The sequence below is a fragment of the Balaenoptera musculus genome, chromosome 7 (genome assembly GCF_009873245.2).
Source record: "Balaenoptera musculus isolate JJ_BM4_2016_0621 chromosome 7, mBalMus1.pri.v3, whole genome shotgun sequence".
NCBI classification, from domain to species: Eukaryota; Metazoa; Chordata; class Mammalia; order Artiodactyla; family Balaenopteridae; genus Balaenoptera; species Balaenoptera musculus.
In genome coordinates this window covers 106,541,166-106,567,626 of record NC_045791.1, presented here as the reverse complement: position 1 = coordinate 106,567,626, position 26,461 = coordinate 106,541,166, and the positions used below count along the sequence as shown (strand labels likewise).

The following is a 26,461-nucleotide window of genomic DNA, read 5'->3' as shown; positions in this document are numbered from 1 at the left end:
GCAGGCTCTCAGCCCAAAGCCAAACAACTTCCAGGGAACCCCGGTGTCCTCACCACCCCTAAGCTGCCTAAGAGCTCCACATATAAGCCACGCAATTTTACTTAAACATGAGACAGAAAGAATATAAGGACAGCTCACTTTTTCTTAATACAGACTTAAGACGTATATATATTTTGAAAAGACTTTGCAAAATCTCACTGTATGAAAATATCACAATTTCTTCCCCCCACCAAGGGATATACCGCTTCTAATTTTTCACTACTGTGAATAATGGACTATCACAAAATCGTACTTGTGAACGAATCTCATCACTCAGGATGAAGTCCAACAAGTGGGAACCATTTTCAGGTGCCTGCCATCCCCAGGGCCCTCCAGGGGTTAGAGAAACAGCCTTCACATCAGCAATGTGAGGGGCCCGTCCCACCTTCCTCCCAACAATCCTTTTTACCAGATTCACTGAGCTCGTCCACTTCTTTTATGAACTATCTATGCTTTACATCCCTCTGTCTGAATGCTCACCTGTTCCTTACTGACTCTATACTAAGGATATATATTTTATAACAGCATAGCCTATTTGCTTGTTTTATAGTGTTCTTCGATGTTAAGAAACCTACAATTTTTATACAGTCCATTCTTTATTACCATTACTTTTTTTTTTTTTTGGTGTTTTTTTTTTTTTCTTTTATTTGCATTTATTTTTTACAGCATTTACTCCTGGGCCATAAGTTTTTGTTTCTTCAGTTTCTTCTGGGATATCTTTTTCTTCTGGGCAACCTCCCCTTCTGGTTTAGGAACAATCTGTTCTTTTTCAGTAAGGATCATCTCAATGTGGCAGGGACAGCTCACGTATGGGTTGATCCGACCATGAGCTCTGTAGGTCCTGCACCGCATCTTGTCGGCTTTGTTCACCTGGATGTGCTCAATGACCAGAGAATCTACATCTAAGCCCTTAAGTTCAGCATTACTCTCTGCATTTTTGAGCATGTGCAGTAAAAATTCAGCACTCTTTTTGGGCCACCAACCCTGTGTCCAGCCTCACTGTTTGGCCTGGGCACACCTACCAACTCCACCACAGTAACGACGGAACAGCACACATTGCTTCTTTAAAGTGACATCCTTCAGATACTTGGTGGCTTTTCGGATATGCATACCCTTAATGGCCTGGGCAGTTTCACAAGTGTTCTTAAAGTGAACACGAAGATTTGAATCTCTTGACTTGCATGATTTTGTGGGGTTTTCTGGGTCAAGTGAATAGCGAACCATTTTGAGAGGTCACCTCAGGCCACTTACTGGAAAAGCTACCATTACTTTTAATGTTTAGAAAGTCCTCCAATACTCCTACTTAGGAATTTTTCATAAAACAAACAGCAGAGAGTAACATTTTTTACTTCTACCTTTTGGTTTCCGTTTTTACACAGATTTCGAAATCTTTTTGCATATATTATTTGGTAGGATTAGGGCTCTTTGTTATTCTTTAAAGCTCTTTCCTATTCCATGTATTTATTCTTTTAGATAAACTACAATAATCTTTTCAAATTCTAAACTACTGATGTGGGGATTTAAAATCAAATGTTCTAATCTTTTGAATTCACTACTAGTGAGGTTGGCCCATGGTCTTCTTGTACACTAGCCAGAGTTTTTGCTATGGGTTGGAATAGTTTTACAAAATAGGGGGGGGGGAGAGGATTATAAGCTTTTTCTAATTCTGGTTTAATTTACGCTGTTCAAGAACTAGCTTTTCTCCTTGAAACACGGAAAGAATTCACTGGCAAAAATAGCAACGGGCCAAAGCCCTTTTGGGAGGTAATCCTTTGCTCAGCTGTAAAAGTGTTCTTATAAATGCAAATCTCTTTTATACCCACCATTGCTATTTCTAATTTTGTTAGTGCTTCCTGGTGCCCCCACCCTGTGGTCAGAGCTGCCAGGTTGGTTTCCTTCTTTTCTAAGAACTAGGTTCGACTTTATTAAACAATGGAAATCACTGACTGCCGATTCATCTCCCACCTCGAATCCTTCTCATTCTCTGCATTTAAGCGATTAGCTTCCTGGGCTTTCTCAGCCATCCATCTGGTGACCAGCTCCTGGTTCTCCTCAGTAGTTTTCCTCAGTTTCTCCTCCAGGGCAGTGAAAGTGATCTGCAGGGCATCATATTCATCCTTCAGGGTCTGGTTGGCTCTTTCAAGGTCCTGAAGCTTAGTGCGTAGTTCCAGGCACTCGGTCTCGAGATCAGAGATAGTCTGTAAGCATTCTGCAATTCTGAAAACACGACGGGAGAGGGATACTGCACAAGAGCTGTGTGAGCTTGGGCACCAACAATGACCTCAGCCCTCACAGCAGGCACCTCACTTGGCCAAGCCCAGCCCCAGGGGTTTACAGGACAATCCCATTAATGGAGAGGAAACACCTAGGGCAAAGTTCATCCAGACTATGAATGACTCGTTAAAGTACCTTTCAGAAAAGCAGGATGGGAAGGAAGAGGGAGCTTTTGATGCTGAAATCGCGTAGTAATGGGAGATTAAAAGGAGGCTGGGTATCTTGTGCATTCCACCAGCTCTATCACTCACTGAGTGTGAACGCCTGAGCTGGCTCCCCACCCTTCTAAGCCTCTAGAGAGCCCTCTCTGCGGAGTAAGGGAAAAGGCACAGATGAAACCCAGGCTCCCCTCCAGCTCAAAGATCCTAGGATTGGGAGTCCCTGTTTATCTTGTCCGGTAGGCTTCTCCCAGATCAAGAACAACCCTGCCCACAAACTCATCCCCGTTCCCAAGGGCCGGGCACTCGGCTATCTTGGTCCCATCCCCATCACGGAAGACACCCACTCCCCCAGGCAACGGCCGTGGGGGTAACTGTGAATGCCTCAGGGACACTTCCAAGAGCGAAGCTGACTTCTCAGGGGTGTGCTGGGGCCCTGGAGGACGGAGGGCACTCTTCTTGCCTTTTCCATCCTCAGAGGGTAGAAAAGGACCCCAGCTATGTATGCACAGAAACGAAACTTGTGCTGAGCCCAGTGTGGCTACTGTTTGCCACCGATCACCACTGGCCCCGCTCACAAGAGTACAGTAAAACAGACAGTGAGATCCCAAGACCAGTCCCGAAGGAAGCGTGCTCTCTACTCACTTGGCTTCATTCATCTGCATCTCCTTGTCCTTCTGCTGCATTTGGTTATTCAGGTCAATCACCAACTGAGCTAACTGGGGGTAAAGAAGAACACTTTCATAAACAAGAGATTTTAGGACTTCAGTTGGAAACTCATAATTGCAGGTTACTTTAAAGAAAAAACAGGTGCCTGTGCGGTGGGGCCGAGGCACCAAGAAGAAACGAGCTGGCTGGCCGAGAGGAGAAGGGCCAGCGGGGCTGCCCTCCCTGTTGAAGGCAGCCTTGGGTAGACAAGCAACGCTCCCGGCGACTGCCAGGCTCCTGCTGAGAACGCCTGGCTACCCCTCCACCCCAGCTGCCTTTTCTGACTCTTTAGCTGATAATCAATTCAGCTGAAGTGACGGTAAGTTGCGCTTTTTCATAACTTGCCATTAGACCACCACCCAGCGTAAACACAGCCCAGGACTTGATTCTTCCTAATGAATTTTTCTGAAATTGCAGGTTTCACGCTTTATGAAGGTATTAGTTAAGACTTTCAGTCAATCAAGGAGTAAGCTTCTTTCTTTTTATGTTTCTCCACTTGTACCTTTCGTGCCATCTTGGAGCATGACAACCTGGTTATCTCAATGGCTTGCCCACCTGTTGACAGAGGTCTCGCATCTTTTCTGTGGTTTCATTCCCACAGATAGAGCTGGTGATGCCGTATGTAGCCAGGATGGCTGCAAATTCCAGTGGGCGTGCCTGCCCCACCCCCCGACCCCCAAGACAGACAAGGAGAGGAGCTATCTTTACCTCCCCACGTTTCTTGTGTAATTCAGTCAGTTCTTCTTGGTGTTTAATCCTCAGCTGGGCCATTTCTTGCAGCTGACTATCATTCCACGCACCATCATGTCCAGGACTAAATGCCCCAACCAGGCAGATGAAGAGAATGTGCAAACAAGAGAAAAAAAATCAGACCCCAGACCCCTTCAATCAGGCACTGGAACAATAACTTTAGAATTTCAAACATGTACATGACAACATAGCCAAGAAAGCAGTTCAGTTCTCCAGGCCAATAGTGTTATAAGTCACTACAAACCTAAAGTAGAAAGTAGGAGATGTGAGACACAGGGTAAAACCAACCAACCACAACCCATACCACCAGCTGCGTCAGGAATAAAGGATGGGTTCCGGAATAAAGTTCAGGTAAACGGGGAGGAGACAACGAGGCCCACTCACCCGACACGTATCTGAGCGCCGGCTCTGTGCTAGGCACTGTTTTGGTGCCTAGCGGGGAGAAGGCAGGGAACAGGAAGCTCTACAATCGGCTAAGAGTAGACAGACAACAAATGAGTAGATGGATGGAGTCAGGTGGTGAGATGTGCTGTGAAGAAAAACTAAGCAGTGTAAAGAAGGGAACAGAGCGACAGGGCTCCTGTTCCACGTGGGGTAATCAAAGGCATCCCGAGAGGTGACACTTGACTGAAGACTGGAAGGAGTGAGGAACAAGCCATGCAGGCCCGGGGGCGGGGCCCTGTGAGTGGAGGGAACAGCAAGTGTTGGAGAGGCTGGGGGCAAGTGTGACCGCAGCGCCCGGGGCAGGGGGTGCGGGGAGGATCGGGGAGGCCACGCAGCCTCGCAGGCCCCCGAGGACTGTGGCTTTTCCTACGCATGACTGGAAGCTGCCGAGGGTTTTGAGCAGAGGAATGACTTACGTTTTGAAAGGATCGCTACAGTTGCTGGGTGGAGAGCACACTGCAGGGGTTAAGGGCAGAAACAGCGGGACCCGTTAGCAAGCTATTACATATTCCAGACTCAGAAAGTGCAGATCAGGACAAGGTGACGGCAGCGGAGGCGGTGAGACGTGGTCAGATCCTAGCTAGATCCACTCTGGAGAGACTGCAGGACTTGCCTTTGAATTGGTCGCGGGGAATGAGAGAAAGACAGGAGTCGAGGATGACTCCAAGGCTTTTGGCCTGAGTGGCTGATCAAAGGTAGGCGTCACCTACTGAGGCAGAAGGACTGGGGCAAGAGGTCGGGGGAGGCCTGAAGAGTGAGTTCACCGTGGACATCCAAGTGGGCATGTCAAGTGGAAACTGCATATTGTTAAGAGTCTGAACTTCAAGTAAAGAGGCCCAAGCTGGAGGCTGACATATAGAAGCTGTCAGCAAACAGATGTATCTAAAGCCATGGACAGAGCTCAGGCCACCTCAAGAGTCAATGGAATTTGGGAAAGTTTGCAGGTGTTTGCATACTATCTCAGAAATAGCAGCAGGTGAACAGAACTGTGGATTTGTAATTCAGGAGAGGGGGGGGGGTCTTGGCTGGAGCTACAGGTGTAAATTATCAGACTACAGTGAGTAGCTGAAACCACTGCCCCGGGAAAGCACACAGATGGAGAAAAGGAAGATGGCTGGCAAACTAGGATGCCACCATCTGAAGCGGGGGCAGGGGCACCATCTCTTCCCAATGACCGATAAGAAATAAAGAGGGAAAAGGCAGCAGAATGACGCTCCCTCCGAAATCTACCCTCCATCTCTAAAAGCATTTTTCTTACGTGTTCTAAGATACATTAATACTGCATTCTTTGAGGCAACATAGTGCTTCCCCAATCTTGGCCCATGAACTAGAAGCCAAGAGACTAGAAAGCGGCACATAAGGCTTCCCTGGTGGCGCAGTGGTTGAGAATCTGCCTGCCAATGAGGAGGACACGGGTTCGAGCCCTGGTCTGGGAAGATCCCACGTGCCACGGAGCAGCTGGGCCCGTGAGCCACAACTACTGAGCCTGCGCGTCTGGAGCCTGTGCTCCACAGCAAGAGAGGCCGCGATAGTGAGAGGCCCACGCACCGTGATGAAGAGTGGCCCCCGCTTGCCGCAACTGGAGAAAGCCCTCGCACAGAAACGAAGACCCAACACAGCCATAAATAAATAAATAAATAAATTAATTAATTAAAAAAAAAAAAAAAAGAAAGCGGCACATACCTTATAAGAAACCACCCTAAATTAGGCAGAAGCAGCAACAGGCCTGGGTGATTGACTGCATATGGGGATTAGAAGGAAAAGAAATAATTTTTATCAAATCCCCTTATTTTAATGCAAAGCAATGTGAAACATGCAAAACATAAAACTAGTCTGTTCCTCCAAGCAGCTGAAGAGAATCCTGAGAAAAGGCAAGGATACAGGGCACTCATTCCTCTGCTCAAAGCCTTTTACCACTTGCAATTTTATTCACAATAAAAGTCAAACTTCTTACAAAAGCCCAATAACAGTGCTTCACTAGGCAGAAAAAAAAGAATCACCTAGAGAGTAGGTTTTAACAGATTCTTGGGCCCCATCCCAGAATGATTCATCAGGTCAACGAAGAAAAGGGTCAATAATCTGCATTTCTAACATGCTCCCGGGTGTCTTGGCTAGTTCACAAGGACTGAGTAGCCACTAAAGCAGTGGTTCTTGTATGTTAGAGGTCATCAGAATCACCTAAAGCGTTCTTAAAACAAGACTACTGGGTGCCACCCCTAGAGTTTCTGAAACAGGAGCTCTGGGGTGAGGCCCAACATTCTGCATTTCTAACACATCTCTGAGGCTGCAGTCTAGCAAGCATACTTAGAAAACTGTTGGAATCAACTATTTCCCAGGGATGAGTTTCACTTTGATTTATTCAGTAAGCAAAGGGATTAAAACACTTAAGAGAGGAGTCAGATAATTGATGAGATAAAGCTTTTTAAGCACAGTGTGTTTTAAGATTAATTAGAATGGGATGGGCAGGACTTGAGAGCCCAGAAGAGAGAGATAGCAGCCAATTAGATCCCCGTCTTCTGTGAATACCTGTATCCTACTAGCACACACCTCACTGAGCTACTCTCCCCGACGAGGCTCAGGTCCTTGCGAACAAGGACTCTTGGCTTATTCATCTCTGTATCCCAACGCCTGGCCCACACTGTAGTCACAAAATGACTCAGTGAACGAGACCCCTGCCATAGTCTAGGAATGGAAGCATAGATAAGCAACGAAGCTGGTGGCACACAAATGCAAACCAAGGGACAGATGTACAGGACACTGTGGGCAAAGAATCAACAGGCCCGGGTGACTGCAAAGGGGGAGGGGCAGGACACCAAGGGAAAAAGGAATCATAGCTGACTTCTGGAAAATAAGGATACCATTAATAGAAACGAGGCAGTCAGGAAGAGGCCTGACTGTGAACACAAGTTTGCAGGAAGGACAGACTTCCAGTTAAATTACCACCCCAGTGATACTCAGTTAAAAGAATGTTGTATATTTATTTATTGTTACCTTTCCAAGCAAATGAGTTTTGCTGACAGATAAAGGATGCAGGAATACAGTCACCAAGAGGCTAACCAGATAGAAATAAAATGTTTCAAGTTTTCAGTTGACTGAATTTAGATGAAAAAGGGCGAAATGGATTCTCTACACCTAAAGTTGACCAGAACACAGCAACTAATATTTTAAATCCTGTGGAAGGCCTCCCAGGACCACAGCTAGGCATGATCTCCTGAATTGTTCTTAAGCAAAAATGGAACCTAGGCCGGGCCATCTGTTCCTCTTTCTACTCTGGTCTGCCTGGAGATCATCTCGCCAGATGAGGAAACAAGGACGGCAAGATAGCAGATATGGCTATAGGAGTAAATGAAATAAGCTACACCCAGCATTTCTGTTTTTCCCCTAAAATCCTAAATTACCATCAACTTTGTTTTTACAATTGCTAAATGTTAGCTGATACATAAAAAAGCTTGTAGATTTTAGAGCAATAATGGGTACTGTTCCCACACAAACCACAGAATTTAATATGCAAACGTGATGAACAAATGGAAAAGGAGGACAGTAAGACTCTAGAATGATTGCATTTAAGCCGCTCTGATGAAGTATGGCTTTAAGGTTTTTTTGGACCATGACCCTCAAAAAGAGATAGTTTACATGAATGACCCAAGTAAAGATACTAAACTCCCCACCATGAACACATACTCACATATTTAGTGAAGCAATACTTACCCTTCCTATAAAATGCAGATTTCTGCCTAATCTTTCTTAAAAAAAAAAAAAAAAAAAAAAAAGCTTTCTGCAACCCACTGGTTTGACCGCACACTAAGATACGTGGAAACAACACTGAACTAAAAAGGATCACATAGACCTGTAGCGCTTATGTTTACAGGCCAGTCAATCCTGTACTGACAAGATCTATGTAAATGTGCTCAAGAATGCTTACTTGTCTGATTATTTAGAAAAAGTGAACCCTGGTAGGCTACAGGAGGAACTGGCCTGGTTACTCGCCTTAAGCAATTTCTCAAGCTCACATCGTACTGATGATGAGCCTTCTAGGTGGGTAGCTACGTACCTTCAAAAAAAAAGTTAAATAGTTAGTTATTTGGCTTCAGAAGTTTTTATTTGAAAGGAACTGACAACAAGTGGAGCACAAACACAGTACTTGGTTTGCTTCAAAATCAGGGAAGTGACAACTGAACAGAGACAAATTTCAATTAAAAAGGAGACACAAATAATACAGGATAGCTTCAGAATACCTTATCTCAGGAGACACAAATAATACAGGATAGTTTCAGAATACCTTATCTCAGGAGACACAAATAATACAGGATAGCTTCAGAATACCTTATCTCAGGAGACACAAATAATACAGGATAGTTTCAGAATACCTTATCTCATGCCTGTTTGGCATGTCATGCTTTTCAGCTTGTAGCTTATGGGCCAGCACTGAATGAAGATCTGACTTTTCCAGCAACTTGTTATCTAGCACAGGAAAAAAAAAAGTTATTACAACCCAGGTATGCTTTATTACTACTTAACATCTTATAAAGATTTGGACCAAAGATATAACCAGAAGATGACTGGGTAGGTTTCACTTTTACGAGGTATCAAAGTACTAGGCACTGTTCTTTACCACCGATTACAGCAATCGTCCAAACTCCAGGAACATGCACTCCTTAGACACTTCCTGGCCCAAGCACAGGCAGCCCAGACAAAGGAACCTATGAAAAATCACTCCGAAACACCCCTGGTGCCCATGCTTTCTACTCCCACAGCTACCTGTTTCTACCTGGGAAAGAGGCAACAAACATACCAAAACACAATGGAAAAGTGAAGTGTTATGCACCTCTAAGTAACACAGGAAACCTTTACCTTATTATATCTGGAATTTTTTTTTAAAAGATTTTTTTCACGTGGATCATTTTTTAAAAGTCTTTACTGAATTTGTTACAGTACTGCTTCTGTTTTATGTTTTGGTTTTTTGGCTGCGAGGCATGCGGGATCTTAGCTCCCCGACCGGGGATCGAACCCACACCCCCTGCACTGGAAGGCCAAGTCTTAACCACTGGACCGCCAGGGAGTCCCTGGAATATTTAATCTAAGATCAGGGCACTAGGGATACAAATACAAACCAGAGTCCCTGACCTCAAGGAGCTAAAAAAGTGTAATGAGGGTGGGGGTGGGGGGGAGGTCAAGTATAAAAAGGAAGAGTGAACTTTTACTCATTTTCTCAGATGGTTTCACAGGTGAAGACGACAGACAGTCCAAGCAGAAGGTCTAGAGAGCTGTTCAGTAAGTGGCTAGAAATAAAAGTTTGCACCAACACATGAGAGGGCAGGATGAGAAATTCAGACCTCTTCTTACTGGCAACAGCGAAACAACAGATTTTAAAAGCAGGCAGTGACATGAACAGGTATCATTTAGTAAGAAGTCAAAGATTATTCTGAGGTTCCCTGCTCGTCCAACTGGGTGCAAGATCCTAACAGGCCAGAGAACACAGGAGCAGAGAGCTCAAGGAAGAAAATGAGTCCTTGGAACTTAATAAATGTGTCAGGGAACACAGTGCAGAAATTCAAAAGAAAAGTCAGGGCAAGAAATGACATGCATGCAGGGGGCCAGTGAGATCAGAAGTGGAAGGGGGTGCGCAAAGCAGAACAAGAAAGTGACCACAGGAAACTTACAGAAAACCCACACCTGACGGTGGCTTTCACAGATCCCAAATGTCTGAGATTAGCGTTGCTTCACAGCAAAAGTTGGAGAAGGTTTATGCTAGTGATTATTCCTTTTAGAATAGCTTATCTTTCCTCTTAAAGAGTTGAGTCCTACTTGTTGATATCTAGAAATGGAAATCCTGGGCAGAAAGAGAAACACTATCTTCATCAATATTAATTTAATAAATTAGCTCAAGAGGACAGGGAAGTGATTCCAACCTTGAATGTTCACCAGTGTCAAAAGGCTCTAATAAGATCTTCAAAATGTTACAGCTAGGTGCCCTGTGATATCGGGTCTTTCAAAGGACATGAGGTATTCAAGAGGGATCCTTCTTAAAAGTTCCTCTCACTCAAAGGCCACCTGCTGTCCCCATAGCCTCTTTTCATCTTTCTCTTCAGGCTCAGAGGCAGGACTGAACAGGAAACTCTGGCTGACTGCTTTGGGAAGCGAGGAATGAAGAGGGAGGCTGTTCCACAGTCAAACTAGAAGTGACCTCCCAAATGTCAATCCCCTGCCTCAACTGCAGATTTTAACAGGCCAAGGTTGTCTTGCCCTCTCGCCCCTCCTCTCCTAGCCCCCGGGCATGCATTACTCACTATAGCTGTTTTAAGACGTGTTCCCTCTCCAGGACTGACCTGTCTTTCTGACTTTCCTCCAACATCCTCCACCCCTTCAAGATGTCCATTTTCAAAGTGCAGAAAAACATTCCATTGTGTCAATTTGATTACAGGCACCTTCCATTTATAGACAATTACGTAGATGGCTTTCAAAACACTTATATGCACAGCACTGTGTTTATGAAGCAGGCAAGGCGAGCTTCACCCCTATTTTATAGATGCAGCAAACCAGACTCAGGTAAGTGAGGCTGGTAAGGGGAGTGTCATCAGACCTCCAACCCAATTTGACTTTCAGTGTGTATTAGCTTTTAAAGAATAAGCATATGATGAAATACCCGATGACCTGAATTTATGTAACCCATAAGGAATCGTTTCAACAAGGAGTTTCCTGTGCTTCTGGCTTTCTGAAACAGCACTGGGCTGTCAGACTCTAAAGAGTGTAAGGAATTAGCACAGGAGTGGCACATTCATCATCTCCCTTTTCTCCCCATTTTAGTTAAGAGGATGGGCTCAGCGAAAGCAAGGAAGGCTGTTTCTTGGGGGACCCAATGCGAAGGGCAAAAGTGCAAAAAAGTCAGGAGCCATTAAGTCTGTGTCCAAATCCAGGCCCTATCCATTAATCTGCTGTACCTCCCCAGAGAAATGACCTAATCTCTCTCAGTCTCAATTTCCTCATTTGTATAAAGGGCAACAGGACCTGCTTCATAGAATTTTCGGAAAGGTAAAGTGAAACGACACATGCCAAATATTTACGACAGCACTCAAGCTTGTCTCTACCTTAGAATTACTTGGGGATCATCAAGAAATACTGACACCTGTGCCCCACCTCTATTACTGGGGTTTCATTGGTCTGGGATGTGGCCTGGGCTTTATAATTTTTTAAAGATCCCCACCTGATTCTAATGTGCAGGTAAGTTCAGGAGCCATAAATTTAGCACAATCAGAATTCAATAAAGGGCACCTACTATTACACTGAACTGCATCATTAACATGATTTGAGATTTGCAGGCTTACTTCAAGGGGTAGATGGAACCAGAGGTCCGAAGAGTGCCCCGTTTCTTCCCCCAAATGTGTCGTCAGTTATGGTAAAATGGGGCGGGAGGCAAGGAAATGCTCTTTAGAAAGCATCTAAGGGCACAAACACTTTTGTACTCAAATTGCAGCAGCGGGGGTGGGTGTGGGCCACCTCCTTCACACTGAAGTTTTCAACAACAGTAAAGACTGTGATGTCCCAACTAAAAAGTACGTTAAGACTCAAGATGTGTAATATGTAATAGTCACAGAACACCAAGGTGGAGGAAGAACAACAGATCTTCAGGAGTGAAAGGCAAACATTTCACTACACTCTGAAGACGACGGTAACGGAGCGAGTTACTGCTTAAAGTCAGTGCCCGTTTTCAGTAACACGATGCCCGAAACAGGATGTTTCTGGAACCGGCCTATTTAAGTACACAAGCATTGTATGAGCTGCTGGGATTTACAAACACAGACGTGAACGGTGCCTGCCCGTAAACAATACCCAATTGAGGAGGAAAACCCACCACAGTCACACCCAAGAATAAAGTGAAAGAGGAAAAGACCTAAAAAGGCGTTTGGGGGTCCAAGGCGCTGGGTACCCGGGGCGGCCTCAAGGCGCGCGGGCGGCGCGGCCTCGGGTTCCCGCTGGCGCCCCGCATGCCACGGCTAGGCCCGCCCGCTCCCGGGGCCCGCCCGCTCCCGGGGCCCGCCAGCCGCTCACACTGCAGGATGATCTCTTCGAACGCCTGCCTCTGCAGCCGGTCCCGGCGCCTCAACTCCTCCGAGATGTGGCGCTTCCAGCGGGGGAAGACGGCGGCGCGGAGGCCCGACGACATGTCGCGCGCTGCCCCGGCGCCTTAGCGCCGCCGATTCGCACGGGGGCTGGCGGCCGTGGCCCGCACCATGAGGCAACCAGCGGGCGCGGGAGGACCAGCAGCCCCAGGGTTCAGGTCCACGAACAGGCCTCCCCCGATGCCATCCAGGACGGACTTCCGGCTCCTGACGGAAATGGCTTTGGACAGAGCCAGAAAGCCCGCCTCCTCGTCCGACGTCTTACGCCACACGCACGCACGTGTCCGGCGCCGACTCAGGGCGCTGGCTGATGATAGCATCCCGAGGCCGGAAGTGCCGGCAGCAGAGATGCGGCCGCTAGGAGGCGCGCGGCCCACGTTGGAGGCTCGGCCTTGCGGGGTCGGGGGCGGAGGAAGGAAAACGCAAAAGGGAGGCTTCCGCCCACCTGCTGTTTCCTTTGCTTGCTTTTCCCCGTTTTATATTTTCTTTCTTAGCCTGCCTCCCTTTTCTTCATGTCAGTTTACAAGCAGAAGTAAGCTCCCCACATGGTAGCTGTGTGACTATAGATGAGTGACAGCATCCCTAAGCCTCAGTTTCCTAATCTGTAAAATGGGGAAGATCCCTAAACCGGGAAGGAATGATACCTATCCCACAGGATTGTCGTGAGGATTAAAAATAATAACCTATATAATGCAATTCACACTGTGCCTGTACATAGTAAGCCTAACCTTACCTAGACACTTGGTATCCTTCGAAGTCCTAACCAAAGATTGGTTGCTTTAAGCAAGAGCAACCCATTGACCTTAGAAAAAGGTTTTTTGCAATAAAGAAATGGAATGCAAAGAACCGCTAAAGGAAATGCGAATAGATTAGCTATGTAAATCATTAGAAGCCTAGAAATTATCTATGACCTAAAAGTAAATGGGTCCTTAGAAGGTCATTTAAGGGTTAGGGTACAAACAGGATTTTGAAAGAGGAAAAGGACAGTTTGCCAGTAGATGAAAGCGGAAGATGAAAGACAGACTTGGGAGAAGATGACATCTATCAACTCAGTAGAATGGGAAACCTTGGTCTGTAGTAGAATCATCTGAGTTCCATCTGCATTTAACAAGTTAGTAAATTTATTGCATGAAAATGGAGCCGGACAAAATAGGAGGCAGAAGAGAGGAAAGGAATGTCAGAATCTGCCTTCTCTTTCAATGTGTCTCAAGTCCAGAGGAGGATCCTTCACAGACAGATAAGAAGGCCTTTCCTCTCCTGTGGAGCCCAGGAGTAGGACAGTTAGGATTCTAGAGCTGCAAAGATATTTTGTCAGCAGCCAGTACTGAGTGATCTGAATTTGTGGGAAAGACCCATGGGGATCAGAAATAGAAGGGACTTCCTCACACACTGAAGCAAATGAAGAAGCAGGTTCTGAAAGTCACGAAGAATGCCTCTAAATGTAACAGTGGTATCAACCTCAAAAGAGCCTAGCATCAAATCTTGACAGTTGAATATGCTGATTTCCCAGAAAAGATGATGATTAAAACATGTTAACAAATATGCAGAACCAGCAATTCCCCTTACAGGAATGTATGTCAACAAATATTTGGACAAATGCCCACATAGAGAAAACTGTCACAGCATTGTTAGTAATAATGGAGAGCTGGGAAAAATCTATTGATTTCCACCAATGAGAGTTAAATTACTGTATATTTATTGTTCAAAAAAGTTCATAATAAAAGGAGTATATGATATAAATCTAATTGATGTAAAATTAGTATGTCCCTGGATCCTCATAGGCAAAGTTTGTTGAATGAATAGAGAATATAATTTCTAAACTAAGGATACTAAGCTCTGTAGGTCTGCCCTCTCCCTACCCGGCCAGCTTTGTCCAGTGAGCACTGCAGCCTCCGTGGGCCCTCCTCCTCTCTTCTGCTCACATGCTCCCTCCCAGTGCAGGGCCTTTGGATTCACTGTGCTTCTGTTGGGCAAACCCTTCCCTTCTGACCTTTCTGAGTTAATTCCTATGAGTTAATTCTCAGCTCAGTAGTCACTTCCTCACAACCTTCAAGTAACAGACCTTCACAACTAGGTCAGATCGCCCAATGACACGTGGACCTCTCAGTTCTAGCATTTATCAAAGTTGCAGCTTCGCATGTTTTTTATCATTACTTGCTTAAGGCGTGTCTCCCCGCCACAGACTGTAACCTCCACAGCAAGAGCCGTTCTGTCTTTGTTCATCATTTTACCTCCAGCAAGGGTGTGAAGTCTTTCATATATTAGGTGCTCAGTAAATGTTGTTTAATTAATGAATGGAATATATGAAAATATTTTCTCTGGGAAGTAGCATTGCTGGTGTTCTTTTGTTGTATGTATTTTCTATATCTTATATGCATTTTCTAATTGTTATCCATTATATATGTACTATATATGCAAGAAAAAGTTATAGAAACAAACATAGATTTATTGATAAAACCATTTCTTCAGCAGAGTGCTAGGTTCTGTGGGAGATAACTAATAAGTGGGAACACTTCTAACAACATTATGGGCCGTGTACTCTTCTGAATATTTCACGTGTTGTCACTCTCTTAATCCTCACAACAACCCTACTCAGTAAGGTAGTTATTAGCTACTCTTAGCATCTTTATCCTCATTTACATATGAGGAATCTGAGGCTCGCAGGGGTAAGTCACTGGCCTGAGCACACCTGGCTATTTATTGGCGAGACCTGGCTTCAAACACAGGCAGTTTGACTCTCTCGTCTGTGACTTAACTACTGCACTCCATTGTGCAGTTTCTGTTTCTGCTGACATTGTAGTTTGGCTCAACTAGAATATGTAAAACAAAGAATAATTTGAAATGATTTGAAATCAATTCCTAAATTAGCCAATAGGGAAGGCATCCCGGGCAAAGAGCAAAGTCAGCAAAGTCAGTGGTTCGGAAGCCTCAGGTGTGTTCCTGGGACCCTGAGGGGAATGGCTGGAGGGAGGATGAGTAATGAGTAATAGGAAGGAGGAGGAAATGAGCTTGTCTGAATATTCTGCAGACAAATTATGAATCTTAAAAGGAGCGTTTTTATTTGTTCTGGTAAATACTGAGTGTGTAAAGGATGCAGCATGCTTTGCTGGATAGCGATATCTATGAAATGGATTCTGACTGCCTGTAATGGATGTAAGATACATGTGAAGTGGTGCTCCAGTTCTGAGGAACTCAAGTGCAACCTTCCAAGAATTGTCCTATTTACTTCTGTCCTTTCCCTTTTGGTCCCCCTGCTTTCCTTTATCTTTCGATCAGCAAGTGGTCAAACAGCTGGGTCCTGGTGTGGGTCAGGCACAGGGTGAGCACTGCCTGGAAACAAAGATGGCCAGACTTGGATCCTGACCTCAAGGAGCTCACTCCTCAGGAAAGGGAGATCTGAATGTGATTATTTATGAATGTAAGGAATTATAAAGTAAAAAAGACCCAGCCAGCGCCCAGGGCTTTTGATTCTCTTCTGTTCTTTTTTTCTCTTGCTTTTATTCTTTTTTAAAAATATAATTTCCTGTTTTAAAAAAATATGGCTCGATCTTTATTCTTTATTTCCGCTCCTTTTCAGCTGTTCTCAAAATTAGATCACTAAAAATGAAAGTAAGATAAGCTAACCATGTTCCCGTGTTAACTGTCTGCTGTAACCTAGTAAACCTAGTGACTGCTGGAGTAAATGAAAGGATAGCCAAGAATCCAACCGACGTGGATTTTCAGACACACCGATGATCCCTCCAAATGTCGCATTTTTGGCGCTCGACGTTTTTACCCCTTGGCTTTTCTTTGTTCCCTTTAGTGTTATTGTATTTGCAGACATATGAGTAAATACCACCTGACATTTCCATTATAAAGACTCTCTGTGCACGTGGAGTAAAACCCATACAGGTCTCGTCACCCACTCCATATATATGTTGACACTTAGATTTCACGTTTTAAAAATGACTGTCTGACGTGGGTATTATCCCTGTACCCCAATACAAGCATTATAGTAAAGTTTAACTTTCTTAGAGAAAGTCCTTGTTATCCCTTCTATAAATTGACAGCAAATCATCTGGAATGGTGGCTGGAGTATTCAACATGGCACATCTAACAAGCTGGGACAATGGCTAGAGAGAGAGTGTCTCTGTGGGAAGTTATCTCCCTTGGTTTGCCTCTTTGCTCTTTAAAGAGATGATAAAATTTCTCCCAGACACTACTGCCCTCTCCTACTATGAATAATACCTAATGTTAAATGAGTGATTTTTGCATGCCAGGCACTTTGCTCAACATGGATTAACTTATTTAGTTCTCAAAACACTACAACGTAGGTGCTATTAGTATGTCCTTTTGCAGATGAGGAAACTGACACGCAGAGGTCAAGTAGCTTGTCTGATGTCACAGAGTTAGTAAGAGGCAGAACTCGGTTTCAGTCGAGGAAGGCTGGTGCCAGAACCCAGCCATATAACCGTATGTCCCTCTGCTGTGTATCAGGGTATAAAGGTTCTGGCTGTTTTTTTGTTTTGTTTTTGTTTTTTGTTTTTTAGGATGAGATAGAGTATCAGAATGCGTTTGATTGCAAGCAATAGAAGTGCAATTCGAGCTTCCTTAAGGGAAAGGGGAGGTTACATGGATATGGGGTGTTGCATCAGGCTGGCAGCAGGGATGTGGCTGGACTGGGACCCAGATGCAGAGCCTGTCAGAATGCTCAGCTCTTTGCCTCTGCCTCCCTCTGTAAGTTGCTGCCTCCTTTGTCTTGTGGTCCAGCTCTTTTGGTCCAGCTCCTCCAGCATCTCCACAGTACAAGCCAGCGGCAGACCAAGCTGGCATATCCAAGTCCCAGGTCTAATAAACTTCTGGGAGAGGGGACTTCCATGGTGGTACAGTGGTTGGGAATCTGCCTGCCAATGCAGGGGACACAGGTTCGCTCCCTGGTCCGGGAGGATCCCGCATGCCGCGGAGCAACTAAGCCTGTACGCCACAACTACTGAGGCCTGCGCTCCTGGAGCCCGTGCTCCGCAACGAGAGAGGCCGCTGCAGTGAGGCCCGTGCACCTCAACAAGGAGTGGCCCCCGCTCACAACAACTGGAGAAAGCCTGTGTGCAGCAATGAAGACCCAACGCAGCCAAAAATAAATAAATAAAGTATAAATAAATGTTAAAAGACAAAAAAAAACACCCCAAAACCCCAAATAACTTAAAAAAAAATTCTGGGAGAGGAGGCTACTGGACTAGCAGGGGCCCGTATCTAATAATCTATGTGGCAAAGAGGCGGGGTCAGTCTTCTAGGGTGGTTCCCTCTGGATGGAGGGGAAGGGACAGGTCCCAGGAGAAGGTAGGTGTAGAACACGTCTGTTCAGACTGTTGAAAGTTCAAACTTATTAAGTAGATCTTAAATGTTCTCCCCTCCCCCATCCTTTTATTAACACATCCACCCTCCTGACTATAGTCACGGGTTTTCCTTGCCCCATCGTGCAAGAAACTGGTCCCAAGGGTGGGCATAGGAACCCTTGCCCATCACTGTCCTCCACAGGAATTTTTAAACTGGATCTGGGAGAGAGGGGCCCTTTTTCTCCTTTCATTAGGAAGTGAGGCCATGCATGGCCATGCTAGTGGCCATGTCCCCTCCCAGGTCTCATGAAAAGTTTAGCCTGAAAAAAATGGAGCAAACACACAGGGAGAAGAGGAGACGAGAAACCAAAAATTCTGATGGCATTAGTGTCCCTGGTTCCCGCCAGTCCTGAAAGCAGCCCAGCCCTACTTTCCCAGTCTGGTTACATGAGCGAATACATTCCTGTGTTTCACTAAAGCTGGTTTACTCTGGGTTTTTATTTTCTCTTGCCACCCAAGAAACCTGATTTTTTGTTTGTTGGTTTGTTTGTTTTGGCCACGCCGTGCAGCTTGCAGGATCTTCGTTCTCAGACCAGGGATTGAACCCGTGTCCCCTGAAGTGTAAGAGCAGAGTCCTAACCACTGGACTGCCAGGGAATTCCCAAGAATCCTGATTAAGACAGCAGACCAGCCCAAGAAAACACTAGGGCTGGGCAGACAGAATGGTAGTGTCCCCACAGGTGGTCACTAAGGCTGGGTTTTCCACTTTAAAATCTTGACAAAAGGAGGAAGGTCAACCCACTCTTCTCACCATGCATGTTTTGTGTTCATCAGCAATCCATTTCCAAATTTTGGGGGAAAAGTTTCTGGATCTGAGATCTCACAAATGTCTAAGTGAAGCTCTGTTCTAAATAATAGTGTCTGCTGGTCAGAGAAAATTTTAATAACCTCAAGGTGATTAGAGTCAGCCTGGGGATATTAGAAAATACTGTTGCCATATGTTAGAACTGTATTGCCATTTCCTCCTCAACAGAAAGTGAAGGGACACTATTTCGAAAAGCACCGTTTCGATGACTCATGGGATATTAATAGTTTTTCAGAGAGTTTAACCACCACTGCATTCTCATGCAGTAGAACCACGTAGAAAGCACACAGCAGTGGAATAGTATTTTGATTAAATAACTAACTAAATAAATATTGCATATCATGAGATGGGGTCCCTTGTTGAGGCATCAAGTGGACGTTCTGTCTTTAAAAAGGCCAACAATTGGAGCAGCCGTGTGTTGAACTTGCTCTGCAAATCCGGATGCCCAGACAATTTGCTTTTGGGAGCCTGATCCCCAAATAAGGAGGGGCCAGCCAGGGATGCAGCGTCCTGCAGAGACGGGGCTCAGGGCTGGCCACTCTGTCTGCTGTGTGACTGCACACACTTCCCAGTTTTTGGTTCTGAACCTCCTCTTTCCAATAAGGACATTTTCCTATGCCAGATCATGCACCGGACCTCAGTCTCTTAAGCTTCCCCACAACCAAAGGTTCCTTGCATAGCTCCCTTAATTTTGTCAAAGAGTATGCGGGATCAATGGCTTCTCCAGTGGCCTGGGTAATCCCAGCCCAGCCCTCGTTCTCCTGGAGGTGTGGGGTAGTCCAGTCCAGGCAGAATTGTCTGGCCATGAAATACACCTAGGAAACCATTCAATTGGCCTTCCCGACAGGTTCATGTGATCCGGTCCAGCCCTTACATTGTCTGCATTGAGGTGGAGGGTCAGGGGTGTCCTCTCTGGTCTTTCCAACACGGCCCTGCGATTCCCGTGGGCCTGGGCCTTGCCCTAGACCTTGGGGCTGCACCGTGTGATCACACCTTGGGGGCAGAGTGGCCCTCACCCTCTCCGCCTCTCCCTTCCACAACTTATCCCCCTCCCTCTCTCTCTCCCTCCCTCTAGTTTTCTTAGCTCTCTTTCCCTCTTTTCCCTCAAGGCCCCATCTCTTTGGTGTCCAGTATGAGCTCCACCCCTGTGATGGTTATGTCAGCCACTCTGCGCTCCATCCATTTCCTGTCAGTCAGGGTGGGTGTGTGTGGGGGTGTTGGAGGCAAGAGTGAATGACCCTCTGGTCTGGCTGGGAAGGGGGGTGGTAGGGATGGATCTAAAAGACAATCAGATCTTTGATTCTTGCTAGTGCCTCTCCGGTGCCTTATTAAACCATAAGATTATTGGGACTTCCCTGGTGGTCCAGTGGTTAGGACTCTGAGCTTCTACTGCAGAGGGCAGAGGTTCAATCCCTGGTCAGGGAACTAAGATCCCACATGCCGAACGTCTTGGCCAAAAGGAAAAAAAAACTGTAAGATTATTTTTCTTTTCTCAGGTCTTGGCTTCTGTTACAGAAGCCCTGCCCCCACCCCACACCCATTACTGTAACCTTAAAAGTTACCTGCTTCAGGGCTTCCCTGGTGGCACAGTGGTTAAGAATCCGCCTGCCAATGCAGGGGACAAGGGTTCGAGCCCTGGTCTGGGAAGATCCCACATGCCGCGGAGCAACTAAGCCCGTGCACCACAACTACTGAGCCTGCGCTCTAGAGCCCGCGAGCCACAACTACTGAGCCCCTGTGCCACAACTACTGAGGCCCGTGTGCCTAGAGCCCGTGTTCCGCAACAAGAGAAGCCACCGCAATGAGAAGCCCGCGCACCACAACGAAGAGTAGCCCCTGCTTGCCGCAACTAGAGAAAGCCCGCGCACAGCAACGAAGACCCAACGCAGCCAAAAATAAAAATTAAATTAAAAAAAAAAAAAGTTACCTGCTTCAGGAAGTGAGGAGTGGACAGGGAAGTGAGGAGTGGACAGGAGGAAAAGGAAAACACTCATTCTCTCATGCAAGCAAGAATTAAAGTAAGATGCAGTAAGTCTGAGTGTCAATGGACTAATTTACAAGGGGATTTAGAATGACAAGCAGCCTTAAGTCAACATTCTTGTGTCAGCAGTACTCCCCCACTTGTGGAAGTTAGGAGGATTTCAGCTGCAAACAACCGAAACCTTAACTTGTAATTTAAACCAAGGGGGTCAGCAAAATATGGCAGGTGGGCCAAATCCAGCCTATTTGTTTTTGTGAGGCCTTCAGGCTAAGGAGAGTTTTTGCATTCTTAAAATAAAGAAGGGCCTGTGTGTTGGCCTTGAACTTATGCCCTTCAGATCTCCTACTGGGGAATCAAAATTGACTGACAGCCCTTGCTGCTGCTCTCTGAATCCACTGCTGCAATAAAGCCATGTCCACATTTCTGATGGAAGCCTCAACCAGGGACCAAGCACAGCAGGGGAACTAAGACAAGGTCACTCCTGAGACATGTGAGACTCCTCTGACTTTGCCTCAAGGACACTGTTATGGACTAAATCTTGTGTCCTCCCCAAATTCATGCATTGAAGTCCTAACCCCCAATGTGACGGTATTAGGAGGTGGGACATTTGGGGAGTGATTAAGTCAGGAGGGTGGAGCCCCTGTGAATGGGATTAGTGCCCTCATAAGAAGAGACACCTGAGAGATGATCTGTCTCTGCCAGGCCGTCTGCAAACCAGGAAGAGGGCTCTCACCAGACATAGAAACTTTTGCCACATAGATCTTGGACTTCCTGGCCTCCAGACTGTGAAGAATAAATATCTGTTATTTAGCCCCCAGTCTGTGGTATCTTGTTAAAGAGGCCCGAGCTGATTAAGACAGACGCCCTATCAGCCCTGCTGAAACTTTGCTAGAACTCACTGCAGGCTGAGGGCCTTCCTTCCCAACCTCCCTTCCTCCCTCTCTCCTTCCCAGGGTCTGGCCTGCACGTGGTCTGACAGCTCTCCTACCCTCATCCAGAGACCCCCATTCCTCCGTCTCCCCTCCCAGGTGTCTCCCTCAGTAAATCTGTCACATCTAATCCTGCCTTGGCATGTGCTTGTCAGGGAACCAGAGGTTGTGATGAAACCCAAGTACCAGGAGAGGATGGGAGAAGGAGGAGCTGCCAGCTCTGCTATAGACATTTTGGGGGTCCTGATCCCCCCAAGTCTAATTGCTTTCCCTCTAATAACATCATGGGTCTGGGTGCCTATGTTTCCACCATGGGACTGGACCTATCTGACCCATCACTCTTTGGAGCAGCTGTGGACACCCAAGATGGGCCAGATTCCTCTTCCAGGGGTCCAGGCATGGGGAGATGGACTTCAGGGTTGGAACAGCTACGTGGAGCCAAGGCAAAGCCAGGGAGACCAGGAAGGAGAGGGGAGCAAGGAAAGTGGGCAGAGGAAACATCTGGGGAAGACCAGGGCCAGGGAGGAGCGCCACTCCCCACGCCGCCATGTGTCTGAGCCTGCACGTCATCAGCGCTCCCTGGCCTCGCCCATTGCTCCATCTCCACCTGTAGCTCGTTTCTCTTCCTTGTAAGCAGAGAGCCTTGACTACAGTGGAAATTTAGAATTCGACAGCTGGAAAACCCCTTAAACATAATTTTATGGCAGAGGCTCAAAGCAGGGAATTCCCTCCTGGTCCTGTCTGCCTTTGCCAGGATCTGAGGGAATGAACCAAGCGCTGCTGCAGGTCCTGGGTCTGGAGTAAGGGGGCTCCTAGCAGGGGGAAGACAGCCTTGCTGTGTCCTTTCTCAGGCCTGGATTCATGACTGGGGAGGTGACAGCCCCTCATGCTGTAACGTGGGGGGCCTACCTGCCCTCTCTGCCAGACCCCAGGTGACTTCTCACACGAGGGCCATGAAGGCAGGTCTCCTGTGGTGGGGTGGGGGTGAATGGAATCGTCTCCGCTCCTCTCCAGCAATCCTGCATTCCCATCTGCTGTGATTTCACAGCATCTCCAAAATCGATGGGCGGGAATTTGCTTCACCTTTGGGTAACTAAATAGCCCATTTCTATTAATTTTTCCAAAGTAAATGAAGTCTGGGTAAATACTTTCATGGAGTAATCAGGGAACACCTCTGCTGCACAGGCTCTGCCTCCAGAAACTGGGAACTGCCAACAACCTTTTAAGCAGCTTTTCCGCTAAAAATTAAAAAAACAAAAACTTGGGACTTCCCTGGCGGTCCAGTGGTTAAGACTCCACGCTTCCACTGCAGGGGTCTCGGGTTCGATCCCTGGTCGGGGAACTAAGATTCCACATGCGGCACTGCGTGGCCAAATGATAAAGAAAAAAACCCCAAAAACACCCTTAAATCCCATTTTGGGTGAGCACTTGTTTTATGGGCTGAAGCTATTTTTTTTTTTTAATAGCGAAAACTTTTATATTTAGAATTAACCACCTGGACTCAGTTTAGATGATCCTAATTTTGTTGGCAACACCCAAAGCATCATAGTCAGGAGCCGGTTGAACATATACCTTCTTCTAACCATGAGGCTTGATCAGGGTGTTGACCTTAGCCATGTGGATGTCATAGAGCTTCTTCACAGCCTGTTTAATTTGGTGCTTGTTGGCCTTGACATCCACAATGAACACCAGTGCGTTGTTGTCTTCTATTTTCTTCATGGCTGACTCCGTGGTGAGGGAAACGTGATGACGGCATAGTGGTCAAGCTTGTTTCTCCTAGGGGTGCTCTTCAGAGGATATTTGGGCCACCTCCTGAGCCGCAGTGTTTTGGGCTGTCAGAAGGTGGGTGATGCCCGGATCTCCATTTTTTTAAAAAAATAAATTTATTTATTTATTTATTTTTTATGGCTGCGTTGGGTCTTCGTTGCTGCATGTGGATTTTCTCTAGTTGCAGTGAGTGGGGGCTACTCTTCATTGTGGTGTGCGGGCTTCTCATTGCAGTGGCTTCTCTTGTTGTGGAGCATGGACTGTAGGCATGTGGGCTTCAGTAGTTGTGGCTCACGGGCTCAGTAGCTGTGGCTCGCAGGCTCTAGAGTGCAGGCTCAGTAGTTGTGTGCACGGGGTTAGTTGCTCCGTGGCATGTGGGATCTTCCCAGACCAGGGCTCGAACCCGTGTCCCCTGCATTGGCAGGCAGATTCTTTTTTTTTTTTTTTAATTTTTTATTTATTATTTATTTATTATGTTTTATTTTTGGTTGTGTCGGGTCTTCGTTTCTGTGTGAGGGCTTTCTCCAGTTGCGGCGAGTGGGGGCCACTCTTCATCGCGGTGCGTGGGCCTCTCACTATCGCGGCCTCTCTTGTTTCGGAGCAGAGGCTCCAGACGCTCAGGCTCAATAGTTGTGGTTCACGGGCCCAGTTGCTCCGCGGCATGTGGGATCTTCCCAGACCAGGGCTTGAACCCGTGTCCCCTGCATTGGCAGGCAGATTATTAACCACTGTGCCACCAGGGAAGTTCCCAGGGAATTTTTTGTTTTTTGTTTTTTTCTCATTAATTTTCACTTTATTTGTTTTGAAATTTGTGATCATATCCATAAGACATAGGAGTCCTTTTTGCTGAGGCTACAAAACGAACACATCCTGTCTATTGATTCATGTTTTTTTTCTTTTTTTTTAAATTAATTTTAATTGGAGTATAGTTGCTTTACAATATTGTGTTAGCTTCTACCGTACAGCAAAGTGGATCAGCTATATGTATACATATATCCCCCCTTTTTTGGATTTCCTTCCCATTTAGGTTACCACAGAGCACTGAGTAGAGTTCCCTGAGCTATACAGTAGGTTCTCATTAGTTATCTATTTTATACATAGTATAAATAGTGTATATATGTCAATGCCAATTTCCCAATTCATTGCACCCCTGCCCCTTTCCACAGAGAATTTTTTACAATGTTGTTTTGAATTCTGAATTTCTGAATTTTGAAAATAAAATTTATTAACATGGCTCCAAGTTAATAAGAGCCATGCACAGGGGAAGGTTTTGGAACTATTGGAAACATAATTCAACAGTCAGAAGCACATGAAAGCAGCAAATACAACTATGAAACTAAATACCAGTGATCTATTTGTTGGGCCGCAGGGTAAATGTGACAAAAGTTGTCCTTGCACATAAACACACACACACACACACACACACACACAATGTTTTCTGAAGTCTGTCTCTGCGTATTTGACATTTGCAACCGAGGTGGGATGATTTGCATATTTTGATGCTGGGTTCAGATCTATTATCCAACTCATGGGCAAAGTCAAGTTAAATGTAGAAAATGTGTACGTGACATTTCAGCCTGAGTTAACAGAATATATTTTTGACAGAGTAAATGACCTTTCATCACACAATTATGTGGGGATTTATAAAATGTCTTAGGGACCTGAAAACACACTTGTTATCAGAAGTACATTTTACTGACAGGTTTGTTAAAGAAAATGTGTCCTAGTGATAGAAAGTTAAACCAAAGAGAAATTTTGAGGGAATCTATCAGCATCTTACCCAAGGAATCTACTTCTCTTCTTTCCTCTTCCTGGCATTTTAGTCCTGCTATAAACCCCTATGGCTGGTTTCAAAAGGCTCTTCCCCCCCTGAATTTTTGATTATTTTAGTAGGATTGGGTTCCACCAGGGTTCTGACTCTCGTAGGTCAAAGGTTATGAAGAGAGCAAAGTCTTTAAATACATCTGGCCATATAACTTTCCATAGGCTTTTACCACTTTACACTTCCATCCATGTGTAGAACCATTTCTTTGCCAGTTTTGGTAGTACAATAGAAAAAAAAAAAGGGAAAAATGAAAGAAAACTTTGCTATTTGATAGATGACAATCATATTTGACTGTTGTTTTAATTTGGTAAAATTGAACTTTTTCCCATCTATTTGTTTACTCATGATTCATTCCCTTTTGGGTAATCTCTATCTTAATCTTTTGCCCATTTCGTCCAGGCAAGGAATAAACAATTTCCTGTGAATTCTTTGGGGGGAAGGTCAGGAAGAGATGATTAAAAAAAATTTTTTTCACGATTTGTCCAAGATCTCTTCTTTATAAGGCAGATAGGACGTGGTGGACCTGGTCACTGAACTAATGAGAGTGTGCACATTAGCATGCATCTTCTAAGGAAGTTGTAAAAATTCCTCATTTGGTATCTATGAAGCATTGTCATATCTGAGTGTTTCCATATCTTAGCATTTCCATGCCTTTGGATGAAAAGTTCTGCAAACTAAGGTATTATCATCAGGGTGGTCTTCTGAGGGAGAATAAGACAAAGTTATTTCAGAAGTACCAGTAGTAGCCTAGTAAGTCCTCCACTACAGCAACCGTATTGGGCAGACAGCTTTGAGCAGCCACACAGAGCACATTGTAATGACCACTTTGCATTCATTTGGACACGAAGATGGAGGTGGTGGTACCCCTCCTGTAGGACCCAAGATGCACCCTACTGGATTGGCTACTGTGCTTTTAGACCATCTTTTCTTTGGAGTCTTGACCTCCTCTCTTCTTTTGGTCTGGGTCCCTTTGTGACTTAAATAATTAACTCAACAAGCATTGATTAAGTGCCTTGCATATGCCAGGCGGTATTCTCGGGGCTAAAGCTGGACCAGTATTTCTGCCCTTAAAGAGCTTCCATTCTAATGGGAGATACGGACCATAGGAAAACTGAACGTATGAAAGAAGTAAGTTATGTATGTCTGAGGGCGATGAGAGCTGTGGACAAGAGGAAAGAGTGGAGCAGAGTCAGGGTGCTGGTGAGGGGGTGGAGGTGCGGTCTGCACGTCAGTAAGGTGGCCAGGGTGGCCAGTGTGGACCTCACTGAGAAGGTGAGGTTTTAGCAAAGACC

General features: G+C 45.7%; 1 protein-coding gene and 1 pseudogene across 3 annotated transcripts in view; both read right to left on the bottom strand.

Moving 5' to 3' along the window:
• Positions 1-12,689, bottom strand: part of ATG16L1 (autophagy related 16 like 1) — a 42,908-nt gene extending 30,219 nt beyond the window's left edge. For all 3 annotated transcript variants that reach the window (XM_036857972.1, XM_036857973.1, XM_036857975.1), the window contains exons 1-5: positions 12,420-12,689; positions 8,741-8,834; positions 3,888-3,993; positions 3,117-3,190; positions 2,005-2,256 (exon numbers count right to left, since the gene is read on the bottom strand). In XM_036857972.1, the coding sequence (XP_036713867.1) occupies positions 2,005-2,256; positions 3,117-3,190; positions 3,888-3,993; positions 8,741-8,834; positions 12,420-12,534 (641 nt within the window). In that variant the 5' untranslated portion in view covers positions 12,535-12,689. The remainder of the gene's footprint in view (positions 1-2,004; positions 2,257-3,116; positions 3,191-3,887; positions 3,994-8,740; positions 8,835-12,419) is intronic.
• LOC118898061 lies at positions 579-25,985 on the bottom strand (annotated as a pseudogene).
• Between the last annotated feature and the right edge of the window lie 476 nt (positions 25,986-26,461).